At 40.3% G+C, this 18560-nt stretch overlaps 1 protein-coding gene across 6 annotated transcripts in view; it reads left to right on the top strand.

Annotated features, from left to right (window-relative positions):
• SPAG9 (sperm associated antigen 9) overlaps nucleotides 1–18560 on the top strand; it is a 92479-nt gene that overhangs the window by 59431 nt on the left and 14488 nt on the right. For 5 of the 6 annotated variants that reach the window (XM_025199165.1, XM_025199167.1, XM_025199166.1 and 2 more), the window contains 15 exons: nucleotides 127–337; nucleotides 1094–1193; nucleotides 2123–2244; nucleotides 5017–5074; nucleotides 6388–6540; nucleotides 6633–6684; nucleotides 7138–7268; nucleotides 10333–10389; nucleotides 11283–11456; nucleotides 12506–12635; nucleotides 13276–13368; nucleotides 13802–13969; nucleotides 14868–15039; nucleotides 16362–16589; nucleotides 17514–17709. In XM_025199165.1, coding sequence (XP_025054950.1) covers nucleotides 127–337; nucleotides 1094–1193; nucleotides 2123–2244; nucleotides 5017–5074; nucleotides 6388–6540; nucleotides 6633–6684; nucleotides 7138–7268; nucleotides 10333–10389; nucleotides 11283–11456; nucleotides 12506–12635; nucleotides 13276–13368; nucleotides 13802–13969; nucleotides 14868–15039; nucleotides 16362–16589; nucleotides 17514–17709 — 2045 coding nt within the window. The remainder of the gene's footprint in view (nucleotides 1–126; nucleotides 338–1093; nucleotides 1194–2122; nucleotides 2245–5016; nucleotides 5075–6387; nucleotides 6541–6632; nucleotides 6685–7137; nucleotides 7269–10332; nucleotides 10390–11282; nucleotides 11457–12505; nucleotides 12636–13275; nucleotides 13369–13801; nucleotides 13970–14867; nucleotides 15040–16361; nucleotides 16590–17513; nucleotides 17710–18560) is intronic. The other variant, XM_025199168.1, reaches the window with a different exon arrangement.

Below are 18560 nucleotides of genomic sequence, written 5' to 3'. Positions count from 1 at the left end.
TGTTTTTTGGTGGGGGGGGGGGGGGGGGAAGCTGCAGACCCATCTGTGAGTGCCCTTCTCTTCAGTGTAGGTATTTCTTATTATAGATTACACAACTTTCTAAGCGTGGTAATTTTTCAATTTTAGGATGAACTTTCTGATGTTAGTCAAACAGGCTCAAAATCTACTACTCCAGCATCAACAACAGCTTCAGATGTGCCTGTGCTACCTGCTGAAACTCTCCTGAAGGAGGAAGCTGAAGGGCTTGCAAAAAGCGCAGATGCACTGGACAAGAAATCAGATGTAAGCAAGCACATTGAAGTGCAGGTAGCTCAAGAAACGAGAACGGTGTCTATTGGTAAGTTTCTGTCAGATTTGGTAAAGGTGGCAAAGAAGGTGTTTTTTGTGCAGCTTAATGCAAAATCCCACAACTGCAACCAGGAGGGGATGTGAATGTACCTAGCATTGCTTCATATAGGAGGGCCGAATGTTGACAGGGTTAAACTGAAAGCCACTTATCTCTTGGGCTTGTTTTCCATAGCACATGAAGTGTGTTGACTTCACTCCCTGGATTCTTTTTGGGGAAGAAAAAAAAAAAAAAGAGTATTAGTTCATCTAGTCTGTCTTCCTTTGTGGTTTTAATTTTTTCTTAAAATGTAATGTTGTTCTCTCTGGATTTAAATTAATTAATTAATAAAACTTGTATCACTTTCTTTTGGAAGATCTGCTCCATGATGTAAGGCCTTGTCTCTACTCTGTCTGAATGAGTCAATACAGGTCAGCTGCAAAAGTAGGCAAGAATAGGGCGTATTGAGCGTCAGTTCAGAAAGAATCTGAACTCTGAGCACTATAAATCTACATTTTAAATTAAATGCTTATTAATTAATTACATGCAGTATTCCTTGTATTTGGTCACCTCATCTGGTCTGGGATTTCTAGTGCCTGAACTGGAGTACCGTGGAATTCAAAGATCTTGCCACAACATACATGAGGTTGTCCAGGGTGACTTTATCTGTGACACTTTTGTGAAGCCAGTGATGAGCAGAACCTTTCTTTTCTGTGACTGGTTTAAGGTGGCTTGTTTTATGGAGACTGATTTATTCCACTTTCTAAGGTGGTAATGAAAATGAAGAAAAATCTGAAGTTCAGGCAATCATTGAGTCCACTCCAGAGTTGGATATGGATAAAGACCTCAGTGGCTATAAAGGTTCAAGGTAGGTCACATGTTCTGATTTTCAGTAGACAAATTCCACATGTCAGAAGGTTCCTAAGTTGTGAGTCCTGAACTAGCATAAGTGGCACCAGATCTAGATGGTGCAGGAGGGCTCCAACTTTACAGTGCTCCAGGTAGGAGTGGGATCTGAAGGGCTTCAAATGAATATATGGCCATGCCATTGAAACACTTTTCCCATTCCTAGATAAGGGTACCTGCGAGAGTGCTATCTCTGTCAAAGGCTCAGAACATTAGCTTGTTACAAAATGGACTTTCATGGATTTATTTTCAGGACCACCTCTAGAATCTTGCATCTCCTCTGAAGCTGCAGCATCACAGCGTTACCCTACAGATTGTGATGCCATGCAAAGCTCACTGGTGGCAACGTCACGTATTCCAACTGCATCCTCACCTTTTGCATGTTGACAACATTCTCCTTAGTTCAGGGAGGCCCTTGATCTGGCTAGATTTAGGTACCCTGTCTTTGAACAGATGAACATGATGAGACCCTAAACCCTACCCCTTTATTCTGTATCTTATTTCCAACTAGCTTGGGCAGCTCTTAGCGCACCTAGTTTGAGAATCCTTTCCTCTAGGTACCTAAGGGGGTGGCTTGGGTGCCTAATTCAGTGAAGATTTTGCTGTGGCAGGATGCCTAGGAGTGAAGCATTGCAATATCAAAATGCCTTTGAGGATTTGGGTTTTCATTGAAGTTATTTATGAAAAAGGCCTCTACTTCCCTAAGCTACTTAATTCTGAGTAACATTTCTAGAAGTCCTTTTCCTATATATAACAAATCACCTACAAATGTAAAGCCACGTAGCATCTGTCTGAAGCTACATACTCCCTTTCCTGTAAAGCTCAATGCAGTGTTTGACTATTTACTCTTTTCTCATCTTTCTTCCTTGTAACTTCAATTCCTTTGACCAGCACGCCCACCAAAGGTATAGAGAACAAAGCATTTGATCGGAATACAGAATCACTCTTTGAAGAGCTGTCTTCTGCTGGCTCTGGCCTAATTGGAGATGTGGATGAAGGTGCAGATTTACTGGGTAAGACTGGTTATTTGATGACACTGAGCCAGTTGCGTTAGGTTTTTTTTTCTAATTGATCACAACTTCCTGTATACATACATTTCATGTTCTTTGCATTAAGATCCTCTTGTAGCAGCTTCCAAAGGGAGATTTGGGAGATTTTTTTTTTTAAAGGGGGAAGGGTAGGGAGTGCCCAGGCATGCTACTACATGGATGTATTGCTTGCAGCGTGGAACGCTCAGCTCTTCTCACTGAAGTGCTTTGTCAGTATTCATGAATGATTTCAATCGTCTTGTTTCAGCCTGTCCATGATGGGCTGCACCATTAGCTTCTATTGTGGTGCCTTATTGGATCCAGCTTAAATGGAGATAAAATAGGTATTTTCAGGAAGGGTTCTGGTCAAGATTAAAAAATGTACTGGTAACACTCAGTGATTACTTACCTTGACTCACTTCAGGGAAGAAGTCTTCCAGCTGCTGCCACCTGAAGATGAATAGGTCTGTTTTGTCAGTACAGGAAGTCAAAGTTCAGCTTGAATTTTATGTGCTGATTGTATCTATTACAATTTAAATCTTTCATCATTTTAAAACGTTTTAGTTGAACTGCCCTCTGCAGTTCCCGTCTTGCATTTGAGAGCTTCATGCCACGGTACAACTTTTTTCCGATTTCAAGTACTTGAATTGATATTACTTAAATAACCTGTTGAGCCATCCCTTATAATTCATGTCATTCATATTTGTAATTTGGTCTGTGAGAGGTTGTATTGCAATTACATAGCTAAACAAGTTTAAACCAATTAGAATTTCAGTTTCTAGTGCTCTAAAGTGAGTTAATTGGGTTTCTCTAATGTTTTCTCTTGGGCTGCGCACCCAGGGGAATATTCTGGTGTGTATCCTTTTAAATACTTTGAAATCTATCGCTTTTACAGTTAGGCGTTTTTGGCTGCTGCTTTCATACAATACATTCTCCACATTTTTTTCTGCTTGGTAACACATTTTTGTCCTTGAATTTTTTTTTTTCTTTTTTGACTTTAACTTCCCCTGTCCCCACCTCCTTCAACTTTCTTGACAGCTAGGGGTGCCCAACAGTTAAGGCACCTTGCATAAATCATCCTAGGTATTCACTTGACCTTTGGTATCTGAAAATAACTTTCAAAAAAGCAAAATGGTTCTCTGAAAAAAACCCTCCTGATAACTGGTATAGAGAAGGACTTCTGTGCTTTCTACAGATAGTACCAGAGTGAAAATACCTGATGGGTATTTGCTAAAACAAGTCTTCTAATGTTATCGTCTTATTACTTGTTATCAGAATCAATAAAAGCGGAATATGATACAGTAATTGTCAAAAGGTTTAAATAAATTTTAGAATTTCTATTTAAAAAAAAAAACTATTTTAGTGGTACAAAAAGAACTGATCTCTCTTGTATTTAATAGGCTTGTTTTTTGCTTTAGCAAACAATTTGGAAGACTATGCTGCACATTTGGTAGTGTGCACTTCTCTTTCAGGGTAATCCCTTACTTGTTTTGTTTTGCTATGAAATGCTGGCCTCTAACTGACATAATTTCTTCTATTATCAATATGGAGATAATGCCAGAGTTGGTTGTTTTTGGTACAAATTAAGAAACAGGACATACCATCCTTACTGCTGTTCTGTTTGCACATTAAAAAAAATTGCAGTACTTTAAAATCTTACACTAGATCCTTTGTAACCTTCAAGCATACAGACAGTGGCCAAATGCAGTAAATTCTTAGAAAGAGAAATTCAGTATCGGTGAAATCAGTTAAATTCAGCACTTCATTTTAAATTTTTTTTTAAAATAATAGCTTATTTGGTTTACATTTCTTCCTGATTTGGTTTAGTAGTCATTTAAAATACTACATTTTGGAAATTTGTTAAAGAAGAGAAAATCACCTTTTGTAATCCTCTATACACTTTTGTAACTCAGGTTGTTTCAGGGTAACTTGTTTGGTAATACACCTTGATAGATAGATAGATAGATAGATAGATAGATATATCTATATATATAGATATATATATATAAATAAAATTTTTACCATGTGTCTGGCATTTCAGTCTGCTTTAAACCGCAGTTTACTTCATTTCATTGTTTTGCCGTTGGCTTTGCTTTGATTCACTCTTACCGTTTAGAAGTCTCTAGGTTTATTATTGCTCTTCACTCATACTTCTTACATAAAATGTTTCTTGTTCTTGTTTGTGCTCTACATGGAATGCATGGCCTTTAAAGACCATAATTTCTTTGGTAAGGTATCATCTGCTTTTGGGAGATCTTACCGCGCTCTTGAACTCTGAGTCTTCTGCAGATCTTGTGTGTTATAACATATACCATCTCTAAGCTCTTTGTAAAAAGGCTTGAATTCTAAATTGTGAATGGTTTAGATGTTTGGGCCAACTTTCTATATTAGTGCCCTTTACTTTCTATTTGAAATAATAGTAACTATAAAGCAAGATTAAAAGCATATAGTTTATTTGGGGAAAAAACCAGCAAACTCTATGGGCTATGAGCTAGGACTGCCTTTAAGCAACTTAAGGAGAGAGAAAAGTACAAGTAGGTAAAAAGGGCCAGGTACAAATGCTTTAGGTATTTGCTATGAGGATTTTTTACTTTGCTACTTTGAGCTGCTTCAGAATACCATGTATTTAGGTAAATAAAGATTGAAGTGTAGGTTAATCACATTTTAAATAAAAATTAAGTAGCCTTTAATTGGTTTGTTATAAAAATAGTTTGCCTTTTTTCCCTTTAATTCATTCCCATGTTCTGTTTTTGAAAGGAATGGGCCGTGAAGTAGAAAATCTTATTCTGGAAAATACCCAGCTGCTGGAGACCAAGTAAGTCAGCCTGTAACACCCTGTCCTCTCCCTCCAGTGATCCTTTCTAGGCAGGCACAGAGCCAGAGAAGATCTCTGATAGGCACCGAAACCTTTTTACTTTTAAGCAATATTGATTAGCATTCAGAGCTGTCACTTCTGCGTACTGTATTTGTCTGTAAATGATGCACAATGTATTTGATTTAGTCTAAAAGGTCACATCAGCCTGTCACTTGCACTTTTGCTCTCTGCCAGTGTCCTGCACTCTTGTTAACCAGGGGAGTGCTAAAATGATACACAAACTGATGACAAAGATCAGGAAATCTTGTACTCTTTGAATACTGTGAGAACTCCCAAGGAGAGAACAAGCATAGTATGAGATGCAGACATCTGCATTCAGAGGAACTTAGCACCCAGGTCTTGCAAATTTTCTTGGATGTGTATTTTATGGCTTCAACACTGTCCTTCCTTATGGGACGTTGAGGCTTCAGATGGCCAGGGTGTTAGTTTTGTTATTTTGGCCCCAATAGCCTCTTCTAATGGAGTAGCAGCATACTAACTTCTATTTATCCACATGTCTAGAGTTTGCAGCATTCCACCAAGCAGTGCTTTTGCAACCATACCACTAAAACCTAGAGAATCAGGAACTTGGTGAAATGATAATACTGTGACAATGAAAGCCAGTATTTTTGCACAATTTCCATCAGTTTTGACAACCAACTGAAATGCCACGTGGGAACTTGGCCTCTGAGCAAGTTGTTCCAATGTTATATTTTAATTTCACTTGGATACTTTTACTTAGATACTGGTTAGCAGCTTTTAAGGCAAAATGGCAATTTTTAATTACACTTGTTTCCATTACAATGGCTCAAATTTGTTTCAAGTTCTTCATAAGTTTGCTTTTGAATAAGGTAACGTCCTGCATGCAACACCATATAGCAGTGGTTTCCAACTTTTTTATGGTGAAGATCACATTTCATAAGTAAGGGGCACCCTGGGATCTACTGCCCCCCTGCCCCATACCCGCCCCGCCTCCCGGACAAGCTGCCTGAGCTCTGGCCCCACTCGCCTGGCCTGGGTGGCAGGGGGCATGGCTCAGCCCAGCCACATGCATCCTACCGCTCCCAATCGTGGAGCCTCTGACAGACTAAGATCGACTGTCAGAGGCTCCACAATCGACCAGTCTATTGAGATCAACTGGCTAGTGACCACTGCTATATAGGGAAGTTATTTGCAGATGTCCAGATGTGGGAAGTGAACTTTGCTGTTTACTGTTAACTAAGCTATTTACTATGAGGTTGCAGTTCTAATCATGTGTTTTGTATCTCTCTCAGAAATGCGTTGAATGTGGTAAAAAATGATTTGATAGCAAAAGTGGATGAGCTGACCTGTGAGAAAGATGTACTACAAGGAGAATTGGAGGCTGTAAAACAAGCCAAACAGAAACTTGAAGAGAAGAACAAGGAGTTGGAAGAAGAGCTTAAAAAGTCAGTTTGTGATACTTTCCTCATGAAAGTTGGGTGCACGTTCTAATACTGCTTAGTTAACATGTCTCTTTCTTGTCTTCTATTTTCTGTAGAGCACGTGCAGAAGCAGAGGAAGCAAGGCAGAAAGCAAAAGAGGATGATGATGTAGGTGTATATATTTTAAAATGAAGTTTGGACTAAGCATTTTTCTTAATGTACCATCGCATTGGCTTAATCCTGTGAAACCGACAGCTCAATTAAGCATGCAACTCCGTCTAAGGCAGAGCCGCACAATTTACATGTCAAGTGGTGATTTATAAAGAATCACCAGCTTTATATCCTTCCTTCGCAGTATTGCATATGACATTCCATTCCCTTTAGCAACCTGGTTTTGAATCCGTTAACACTGGCCAGTCGATTTCTGGGTTGAATTCAAGGTGTTAGTTTTGGCCTACAAAGCTCTAAATGGTTTGGTTCCTGGCTACCAAAGTCCTGACTTGAATAATTTAATAGCATTATAGTAATCCAGGATACTAATTCAACTGACACTGTTCCAGTCAGCTGGGTGCTGGCTTTACCTGTTTCTTTGTACTGAAAGCTTGCTTTTATTTTATGCAGAGTGATGTCCCCACCGCTCAGCGGAAGCGTTTTACTCGCGTTGAAATGGCTCGCGTTCTGATGGAAAGAAATCAGTACAAAGAGAGGCTGATGGAGCTTCAGGAAGCTGTGCGATGGACTGAGATGATAAGGTAAATGCAGACAGGATCTTCTGATCTTTTAATAATTTGCTAACCAGTTGTACCCCCAAATCAGTGGCCTAGTCATGGGCCACTGAGCTCATTCAGTCATTTTCTAAGATATACTACTGAGCTTCTGTGTGACCTTGAACTAGCTTTCCCCCCCTTCTTGTTAAACAGAGCCTCTGTTTATCCTTTTACTTCTTTATATTGTCAAATTAAGTCATAATCCATTAACAGGTTAAGCAAGTGTTCAACCTGGCATACTGTGCAAAGTGTACCATTGAAGAAAAAAGGAGTACAAGCACCATATGAGGTTAAGTACATGTATAAGTGTTTGCAGTCCTAGATTGTATTTTTAATGCAGGAGAAATTCTCTGCTCTGTCCAGTGTCTAGCCCAGTGGTTCTCGACCTTTTTTATAGACTCAAGACAGCTCTTAGAAAATAGCAGCTCTTAGTTTGCACTCAGTTGATTTATTTGTTTGTTTATTTATTGACTACTGAAAAAAGAGCAATTCTTCTGTTGCAAAAAAATGCAGGAAGGCCATAGGGGTCCAAATGGTTGGACACTGGATTCCTGTTTGAAATCTCTGGCTTTATCTTGTGAATTATGTGTAGGTGTTTGCACACTTAACCACTAATATTGAGTGGCACCCTGCATCACCCTTAAAAGCATCTCAGGGTGCCAAAATAGCCTGGCGGAGAATTACTGCTCTACACCAAGGGGCACTGAAGATGGGTAGGATTTCCAAGTCCTACCATATACAAGCAATCAAGTTTTCTATTATGGAGAAGATGTAATTCTTAAGAGTAATTTAGAGTTTCTTGGCCAACTTAAGAAAATCAAGATGAGGTATAGGAAAACAGTAGGGGTGTGCAAAACGGGCCCTATTCAATTTGGATTCAGGACAGTGATTCAATCCATTGATTCGGATTGCTGTCCCTGATTCGATTTGGCTGAATCCTAATCTGAAGATTCGATGCCGATTCAGAGAATCAGCAATTCAGACATAGATGCAGCTTTTAAAAGTTTTTTCTACATACCTTGAGGTGTAGCAGGCACGGCTTATAATCGCTGCGATGCTGGGGCGCATGGAGCATCCCACAGGAGTGCAGGGGGGCCCTCCATGTGCTCGGTGGCAAACCTGGAAGTACTTCCAGTCCACTTACAGGTCTGCTAGGCAAGTGTGCTGCCCCCGCCATGCCCCTCTGGCTCGGCAATTGGCCACAGGGGGACCCCGGGTACGCCCCCAGACCCAGGAAGCACCAGTCACCGAGCCGGGGGGGGGGAGGAGGTCCAGCGTGTTCCCTGGCGGACCCAGATGTGCTTTTGGTCCGCTTCCGGGTCTGCTGCCGAGTGTGCTGGGAAAGCCCCCTATGCTTCTGTGGGACACTCCATGCGCCCCAGTATCGCAGCATTCACGAGCTGCCTGTTACCTAGAGCTATGTAGAAAAAACATTTAAAACTGTGTCTATGACCAAATCTCTCTGAATTGATTTGGAGGGTTCCAGTTCGATTCAGAGAGTTTGAAGGGTCCTCTGATTCAATTCGGAGATTTGGCCACTGAATTGGGCCAAATCCCTGCCAAATTGAATTGGGGACTGAGGCTTCATGCAACCCTAGAAAATAGTCCTAATGAGCCACTGTCCTGAATGTTGAAGAAATTTCCCGGGAGGCGGATGTCCAGAAAGGATGCTAACTAATCATGTCTCTTCACTTCTGACCTCAATATGGTGCTTCCTCTCATTGCACTTCTTTCTTATAAAAAAGTCAAAGGTCTTTTGGAGCTTAGATAGCCCATTGGGTTAGTGCAGTTAGGGCATAACCAGGCTTGTATCCAGCCGCATGGAAGAGGGATGTGACCGGTATGATATATAAACTTGTATACAAACATCCCAGATAAAAAGGTACCATTTAAAGTTGGGTGTGTCTTTCAGCATGAATCTGGAGCAAGACTCAAATTCATACCCCTGGATCCTTAGTGACACACCTTGTCTGTTGTTATACTTGGTGCCACACACTACCCAGTAATTTTCTACCACAGCATGCTGTCATCTAGTGGCCAAATGTAATGATTGCACCTAACTTTTACTTTTCTATAATACTGTCCTTAAAATATAGTGTGGATGTAAACCATTTGACTCTGAACTTTGGTGTATTAAGGCATCTTAAGAACTGCCTGACCCTGTAACAAGTCTTGCCCCTCTGGTTCTTCTTTCCTGCATATTAATAGTTGGTTTGTGTTCATTTGTCATTCCCTTTCTCCATGTGCCCCCCTTCCCCCCACCAACTTTAAGCTGAATGAGGGTAAGTTTAAAAATAAAAGCAGTTTAAAAAAAAAAAAAGTGAGGGTTAAAATGAAATATGCATATCTGATGTTGAACAGAGTGCAAAAAAATAGCTGGGATAAAATGATAGTAATAATTCTCTTGCATTCTTCCCCCGAATGCTTTGTCTTCACATTCTGAACTCTGGCACAAAGTCCTGTTTCCATGTGTGACGAGTAGTACCCACTATTCTTTTGAGTGCTATTTGAATGATAATGAAGCCGCCATGCTCTCTTCTGCAGTTCCCCCTCTGTATGTGGTTTTACTCACTAAAATCTGCATACAATTTACGTCAGCACCCTTCTCTATTATCTCCTGTGAATTGATCTTCTGAAATGTTATGTATTGTTTTCCAGTTAATTGTCCTCGCTCATGACACTGTTTGAGAATTTCGATCTCCAGTTTTTACAACTGTTTAGCCACTAAACCAAATTTTTCCTGGCTTGAACAGCATCCACTGAGGTTTCCACGCTTACAAAATGACACCGTAAAAGAGAGCTGGTTTTGAAGACTAGGTAGATAAAATGTGGAGAATATTCATCTAACTTGCTGAAAGGGGCATTCTTTTTAGTCAGTGCTAGTTTAAGTGCTCCCTTATTTGATGAGAAATATTTTTTGTGAAAAAAGCAGGTGTTGACATTTTCAACACCCATTGTCTTGACTTCTTTAAAGGAAAGGTGTGTGCGCTACTATATTCCTCACTTTTTGTGTTATTGCTTGTCTAATCAACTTTGGGTTTCTCTTCAGAGCATCAAGAGAAAATCCAGCCATGCAAGAAAAGAAGAGATCAAGCATTTGGCAGTTGTGAGTATTGAAATACAAGCACCTGCAATTAAAAAAACAAAACAAAAAAACCCCCTCAAAAGTGAAATAGTTCACTTAAAATATATTTGTTTTGTCAGTTAATCATCTTTGGAATGAAGCTGCTTACATTGATGTTTAGCACGCCAGCTTGGTATGGCTGTTCTCAAAGACGCAATGTATTTTAAGCTACCTTGTGTAGTGATTGGTTATGGCACTTAGTGGAGCTGAGTTAAAATATTAAATTCATAATACATTCAAATAATGGATTGTTTGGGGGTTTTTTAAATCTGAAGATGAACTGGAATCTACATTCTTTAGGCATTTTGGCAGCCTCCTTTCTTAATAATATAAAAAAGTAGTGAGAAATGTTAATAGCTTCTTGTACGGTCACTATATTATTTCAACTTTTTCCCTCTGAAACAACGGTTACTAACTAATGTTTAGTTTTACTATATTAAACTTCAAGTTATAAACAATTTAATTGAAATGGGAAACAGATGTTGAAATCCAGGTAAAAGTTTTCTTACTGCTGTCATTATTTATTGGTAATGGTTCACCTGTGTACTATAAGATGTTGAAAGACATTGGATGAAAGCAACATTTATTAGTTTCTGATTAATATTCAAGCGAAACCTAAGACCTCACTTTCCTTTAAAGGAAGAGGGTGGAGTCATGCCACTGTTTGGATCAGCAGTCTTCCTGTTGACCTGGGTTCCAAAATTAAGGCCGTGCTTAGGCAATTAACAAGCCTCTAATGGCTGCTATTTAGTTCCAGCTTCTCCTGACTTCTTACTTGTTGCTTTGAATGGGATAGCATGGGCAGTGCTGTTATATACAGATGGAAATGAGTTCTCTTGGGTGTATATGGACTTATGCTGTGTCATATATTTCAGTTTCAGCAGGCTGTTCAGTTCATCAAGCAATACAGCAAAGAAACCAGAGCCACCAGTTAATCTTAAGTATAATGCCCCAACCTCACATGTTACCCCATCAGTCAAGAAAAGAAGCAGCACCTTATCTCAGCTACCTAGTGACAAATCTAAAGCCTTTGACTTCCTCAGTGAAGAGTAAGATGCAATTTTAATTTCTCATAGTAATGGTTCTTTAATTAATTAATTAATGACATGAATAGTAATGTGTATTAAGACGGGCACAGATAAAGGGCAATTAAATAACCACAGACATGATTAAGAAGTCAATAGTTTTGTTTCTGGAGTGAAATGTCAAAGGTGAGTATACTCGTGACATCCAGAACTATGAAACCTATAACGTGTAAGGTGATAATGGCACATTCAGGGTCACCTGTGGGTGAAACTTTGTATCTTTCCTTTCCAAAAATATCTTGAGGCCCAGCCCCTGTTCAGAAAAAATGGTTAAAGTTCAAATTCAACAAAATGTGATGCTGTGTAAACAGTATCTGTATTTGTTATCTCATCACAGGAAGTATTTTATAATACTTAATCATCTAAATAAACATACATGTTCATTAGCACTAAGATGCAGATGAATCTCTCTAAAGGTTGTACAGTTACAATAGAAAAAAGTTGGATAATTGGGAATATAAATGAAGCAACTAAATACAGCAGTTTTAGGAACTTCTGTAGTGATGGACTTCTAGTGGGACCAAGCAAAACAGTGCTTATACAGCAGTATGAAAGTTGCAAAGAGTTTTTTTGGGGAAGTATCTCTTATTGGATCAACTGCATGGGTAGAGAGAGACTTAAATAAGCTTTTGAATTCAGTGCATTCTTCAGGTCCAAGCGAGGAAAAATGTGTGTGTCATCTTTAGCTGAATTCCTGCAGAATTCCTGCAGACAGCTGAATTCTTGCTCCCTCTCCTCCAAACCCTGCAAAACTAAAAAGGAAAAAAAAGAAAAAAAGTTGATAATACTCTTTGAATATGTTTGAATGAGACCACTGACAAAGCACAAAACCAAACTCATTTGATATTTTGAGCCATGACATTTAGTGTGTTTCTGTTGAATATCTCTGAAAAAAATTTGGCTTAAGTTTATTGTAGTTGGTTTAAGCCTGACCAGTATGGAACACATACACAGTGGGTGAAGGGACAGGCGAGTAATTTAGTACTTTAAAAAATAAATCATTTTACCACTAGGACAGAAGCCAGCTTAGCCTCCCGCAGAGAACAGAAGAGAGAACAGTACCGTCAAGTGAAAGCACATGTTCAGAAGGAAGATGGCAGAGTGCAAGCATTTGGCTGGAGTTTGCCTCAGAAGTACAAACAGGTATTATGCCTGGGACTTGCTCTAGTGTATGTCATAGTATGCACTCTCAATATTAAATAAATATATTTATAATATATCTGAGCAGTGAAATCTCAAAGATGAGTATACTCCTGACATCCAGAATTATGAAACCTATAACGTGTAAAGTGATGATGGCACATTCAGGGTCACTATGGGTGAAACTCCATATCTTTCCTTTCCACAAACATCTTGAGGCCCAGCCCCTGTTCAGAAAATATATATATATATATATATATATAATCATTAGCTGAGAGAACTGTGGGGCTTCAGTATTATTGGTGGAGGCATAACAAGCCTTTGGGGGGTAGGGACTGTCTCATCAGTATTCCTCCCAAACCTTGTGCTGTCATTTTGATAATAATTTGGACTGAAGCTTATAATACAGATGATTCCTAAAGTGACTGCATGATCCCATAGAGTTCTTGATCATTGGATAACCTGATTACTTTGGAGCTGTCTCTTTATCATATTCCTTTTATTAATTGTTTTATAAAGTGAAACCATAAAACAAAGGCAAGTATTGAGAATGAAAGTGACTGACTTCTTATGACCAATGGACTTCTGGTTTCAAAAACATTTTTCAAGAAATGGAACGTCTCTCTCTTTTTGCCCCTCCTAGGTAGCAAATGGTAGTCAAGGAGATAACAAGATGAAGAATTTGCCTGTGCCTGTCTATCTGAGACCCTTAGACGAAAAGGATACTTCTATGAAGGTAGGAGTTAAAGTTACATAAATGAGAGACTATGCCCTTGATAAGGACACAAGACACACTAAACCGATCACTTGCTTGGTTTAAAACAAACCCTAATGTCTGGATTACATTTTTTTTTAATTCTTCTTTGTAATAAAGTTAAATCTGTAATGCATAGGTGGTGCAGAGCACAGGCAGTAGCAGAAAAATTAGTCGTTTTAGTTAAGGCTCCCTATATATAATATCTCAGCTGCTGCCTTATGAACAAACAATTTACTATTAATCTTGAACAGAAAGGACAGTTGCGGTGTCTTGAACCCTAACATTAATTGGAGTGGTCTAGCAATGTGCTGGCATGTTCTTGTTGTTTTACCATGTACTTAGGCCTTCCTTTTATAAGCCAGAAAGCCAAGTATTCTGCAAGTGAAATGTTCATGAATTCTTCTCTTTCAAGCTGTGGTGTGCTGTAGGAGTGAACTTATCAGGAGGGAAGACAAGAGATGGAGGCTCTGTGGTTGGTGCTAGTGTATTCTACAATGATGTGGCAGGTTTGGAAGCAGATGGCCACAAGCAGCGAACAGGCTCACAAAGTAGCTTAGACAGACTAGACCAAGAACTGAAGGTAAGATCTGCTATTGTAGAATGCTTAGAAATGGTCTTTTCTTATTTAAATATCATCATTCCAGTCTGTCTTAGAACAGTAGTTTACTTGGTAATCTGTTTTACTATTTAACAATAGACCACTTGAGTTTTGTCAGGTAGCACTGAACCTATTCATGATGCATTGAAATGACTGAATCCACCTACTGAAATGTTCACATTTTGTCTGTTTGCGAGCTTGGTGGTAAATCTAAACAGCTACATTTTTTTTAAACAGAGTCTGTCTTGTTTGACACAAGCCAGTATTGCCAGTTTTCAGAATTTTATTGTGAGTCTTGCAAGTTTTTGATGTGAAATTATAAAGTTGTAGCTGCTGGCATCAAGAAATTGCATGTGCGTCTCATCTTCCATTTTAAAAAGATATTTTTTTTTGCCTTCTTGGCTGATGGGGCTCAAAGCTTGAACAGCTGGAGTAACCCCCCACAGGCTCAGAAAACCAGAAGGCAAAGAAAAGGAACCCAACTCATTTTTAAAAAGCATTTTTTTTCTTTTCTTTGTTTTTTTTTTTTAAGCTAGCCTCATGATTTTGGGCATGAGTTTTAAGTGCTTGGGGATGGTGATACTGAGCTTGCAGGCATGTAAATGTCATTGTCATTCTAACATCACGAGTTTGACATAGTTGCTGGTAATTGTCTGCATAGCTTCGTTACTTTTTGTATTTTGTTTTCTACATATGTTAAAAAACCACAAACTTTATAGCTTCCCTTTCCATGCAGAAAAACAGATTGTTTTTCGTGGCATTAAACCTATGCCTAGCTGTCCTAAACTTGCAACCCAAATGATGCTATAGGACTACTGGCATTTTCATTTGCTCCCTTTCTTTCCCCTTTTGTCACTCTTCTTTTGATCTTCTCTTTCAGGACCAACAGAAGGAGTTGAAACATCAGGAGGAACTGTCGAGTCTAGTCTGGATCTGTACTAGCACCCATTCTGCTACAAAAGTTATCATTATTGATGCTAACCAGCCAGGAAACATTCTAGATAGCTTCATTGTTTGCAATTCTCATGTCCTCTGTATTGCTAGTGTACCAGGTAAGAGAATCAGACTCATTAGTTCCCATTAATTTTAATATGAGTGATGGTTTATTAGAAAATAAAAGCCAAAATTGAATGCTGTTCTATAGTTAGCATGATCAAATGACTTTGCAATGTTGTCATCTACAATGCAGTCAAAGGAAAATAGATTCAAGCTTATCCTAGACTTGTGCTAGATTTCTGCCACCTCTACTCCCTGGGATTGGTTCTTGACATATATTGCAACAGTCCTTAATTGCACCAGGGCAGTGTGCGACTTACCTGGATGAAAAATCTGGTCCAATATCTCTATCCATTTTATTTGGATGAGGCTGTTTGTGGGGGGGTAGTGTTCCATACATTACCACACTTGGAAAGAATTACACTGTTTTTCGGTTTTAGCTCTGCAGAACTGAGTAATGCCTCTATTTACTTATAAAAGCACCCTTTGCTAAGGAGATTATACCACTTACTGTAAAATCAAAGCTGCAATTAAGACACAGTAGCTATGGAGAGTCTGAAGGCAAAAAAAGTGGGTGCTATATTTTCAGAGGCAGGTTAGTTACATTGTGGAGTTTATTTTAGCCTCTGTTTATGAAAATGCATTAAATTAGCCTCAGGGGAGACCTTGCTAATAGACTTTGAAGAAGCGCAAGTCCTTTTGATTGGATATATGAATGAGAAGCTAGTAATTTTACACAGCAAAATCAAGGAAGCTTTTATGCATAAAAGGCAGCATAAAAGAAAATGTGAAGGTGCATATGCAGGAGGCTTTGGGAGAAGTATAGTGTACAGGGGCTGTATAGGAAAGCAGGTGCTGAAGTCGAGTTGGGAACAGTTGGGCAGGCCCCGAAGGTGTGAAGGTTGGTATATTTGAACTTTACCCTATTGGATCTCCTTTGTAGAGTTAGCCTGTACATATGACAGTCCAAACTAATGGGATTGGCTTGAATGTTATATGCATCTTGTTGTTTGAAACAAAAAATGAGTTCTTAAACTTGTGTAATTACATTAGAATAAACCAAAATAAATGAGGGCCTGTTTGCCTTTATCTCCCACTTGTCAAAGCTGTTAGGAAATCCATTCTTACCCTGGTTGCAAATGTGACATGCAAAGCACAAAGGTACACCTCCAGATCACTTTGCCCATTTTCAGTTTCTTGGGCGTGCCTTAATTCTAGGTGGCTCTTGGTGTTATGCCAGAACAAGCTTTATGGTGTGCTGCGCTTCTGTGTCTCTCGGGCATTGTAGACTACAAATCTTTCCACTTGTTTTCAAAGATAAAGCAATGACTGTGTTTTTACATCCCAGAAACTACATGCAGCTTCGTCTGTCTTACAGGGGCTAGGGAAACAGATTATCCTGCAGGGGAAGAGGGCTCACAAGAAGCAGATTCCAGTCAAGTGGACAAGTCCTCTTTGTGTGGGAGTATGACCAGCAACAGCTCTGCAGAAACAGATAGTCTGTTAGGTGGAATCACAGTGGTTGGTTGTACTGCAGAGGGCATTACTGCACCACCTCTAGCTCATGATGCTAATGGTGCCTCATCTGCAACAGATAAACAGCCAGGTATGAAAATACTCATCATTCACTTAGGATGATAAACTCCCATTAGGAATCATTGAGAAATGGAGGCTGCAGAAGCTGGAGTTCAGTAGAAAATTAGCTCCTTGAATGCACTACTTTGGTTTACAATATTTCCCTGAGAATGGTTTGTGACTAGGATAATCTTGTGTAGTTGCAAACATCGTAAAAGGATTTTAAATGGGTATGGATCTTCAGTGACTCATTCCTTGTAAATTCTGGTACGGATGAGAACTTTATCTTGCAAGTGTTCTTCAGAAAAAATTGTGGCTAGAGGCTTGAGCTAAACATCTGACATGAGTGGTATCCTCCCTCACCCCAGACTAGAGTAGTCTGGCTAGTGTAGAAGCTGTGTTAATCAGCTGGACACTTTAATCCAGGTTTTAGGTGAGAATCTGTTCACTTACAGAAGCCTTGACGATTCTCTGAATTTCTGCTCCTTTCTGTGATGTCTGACAGTCTAAAATTACTAATAGGCTAGCATGTAGAACTTCACTTGACATGAGTGTAAGCTGTTTTGATCTTTCAGTATTGTGTTTTGGTTTTTTTGGATCAGTCTAATTTCACTGGGGAACCTGGTAAGTACCTACATGACAGACCTCCCATGATCATGTTGGTGATACCAAAAATGGCAATGGCTAGCTTTATTGAGAAGGTGTTTCCATCCAATCCGTATTGACACCCTAACACAGTAACGTTGTCCTAATGGTGCAGTCCTTAGATGAGATGTAAAGTAGAGATCTACACCACGTCTGGTCATTAAAGATGCTTAGGTCTTTCCATAAGTGTTAACTGTCGTACTGTAGCCAGATTTCAGGATTTAACATTTGCACAAGTTAATTTTGCATTGCATTGTTATATGCAGGGTTGCTTTCAAATTGATTTTTAACTGAAGTACTTGTTTCACAGAAGCTGCAGCTGAAAGTGGTGTGGTGGATGAAAATGTCCCAACAGCAGAAGAGGCAACAGAGGCAACGGAAGTCAATGCTGGGACAGGAGAAGATGTAGCTGATGTTTCCCAGACTGGAGTTTACACAGAGCATGTCTTTACAGATCCTTTGGGCGTGCAGAGTACAGCAGAGGGTTCTCCAGCATACCCACCTAGGTACCTCATCAATGTTCACCCCACCAAAATGCTTAAATTCTATTTTAGGCCAGTTGTACATGTGACGGGGGTTTAGTCACCTAAATTGAAACACAGTGGATTTTTAATTGTGACAATTAAAAACCCACCACTTCAATTTAGGGGCTTCTGTCACTGTTACAGTGAAAGGCCCGATCCTTTATTTATTTTCACGGAGCCTGCCCATATCTCTCATGGCTGGGGGGCGAGCTGTTGGCGGGACAAGCGGCCCCTGAGCTTGGGTTGGGGCCGTCTTTCCCTCTGTGATGATGCCTCCTTCCCTGGGACCACGTGGGTGGACTACTAGTGTGCAGGTGCCACCTGGGGGGCGCTGCTGCCATGGAGGGAAGGTCTGGGGACCCCCACAGCTCAGGGCCTACTAGCAGCTCACCCTCCAGCCATGGGAGAGGTGGGCAGGCTCCATGGGGGTGGAGGGGGGAAAGGATCAGGCCCCTTGCTGCTTTTTTCCCCTCCCCCCTCAGCGGAGCCTGCCCATGTGAGCTGCTGCCAGGCGGTGGAGCCCCTGAGTTGCGGTTCTTCCCTCTGCAGTGGCAGTGCCACCCGGGGCTGCCTCGGTAGGTTGCTAGCTGTGCAGGTGCTACCCCAGCTTGCAGGCAGTACCCACTGGATCCAGCTCTTACCCGAGCCCACATGGAGAGCAATGCCTGGCAGACTTTCAGCACTCAGGCTCAGGGCAAAGTTGGATCCGGCAGGGGCTGCCTGCAAGCAGGGGCTGCATCTGCCTGGGGCGTGCTGCTGCCGCAGAGGGAAGGACTGGGCCCTGCCTCCAAAAGCTGCACAGCCCAGTGGCAGCTCGTGGGCAGGCTCTGCTG

This window comes from Alligator sinensis, unplaced genomic scaffold (genome assembly GCF_000455745.1).
Source record: "Alligator sinensis unplaced genomic scaffold, ASM45574v1 scaffold876_1, whole genome shotgun sequence".
NCBI lineage: Eukaryota > Metazoa > Chordata > Crocodylia > Alligatoridae > Alligator > Alligator sinensis.
This window is presented reverse-complemented; position numbering and strand designations above follow the sequence as displayed.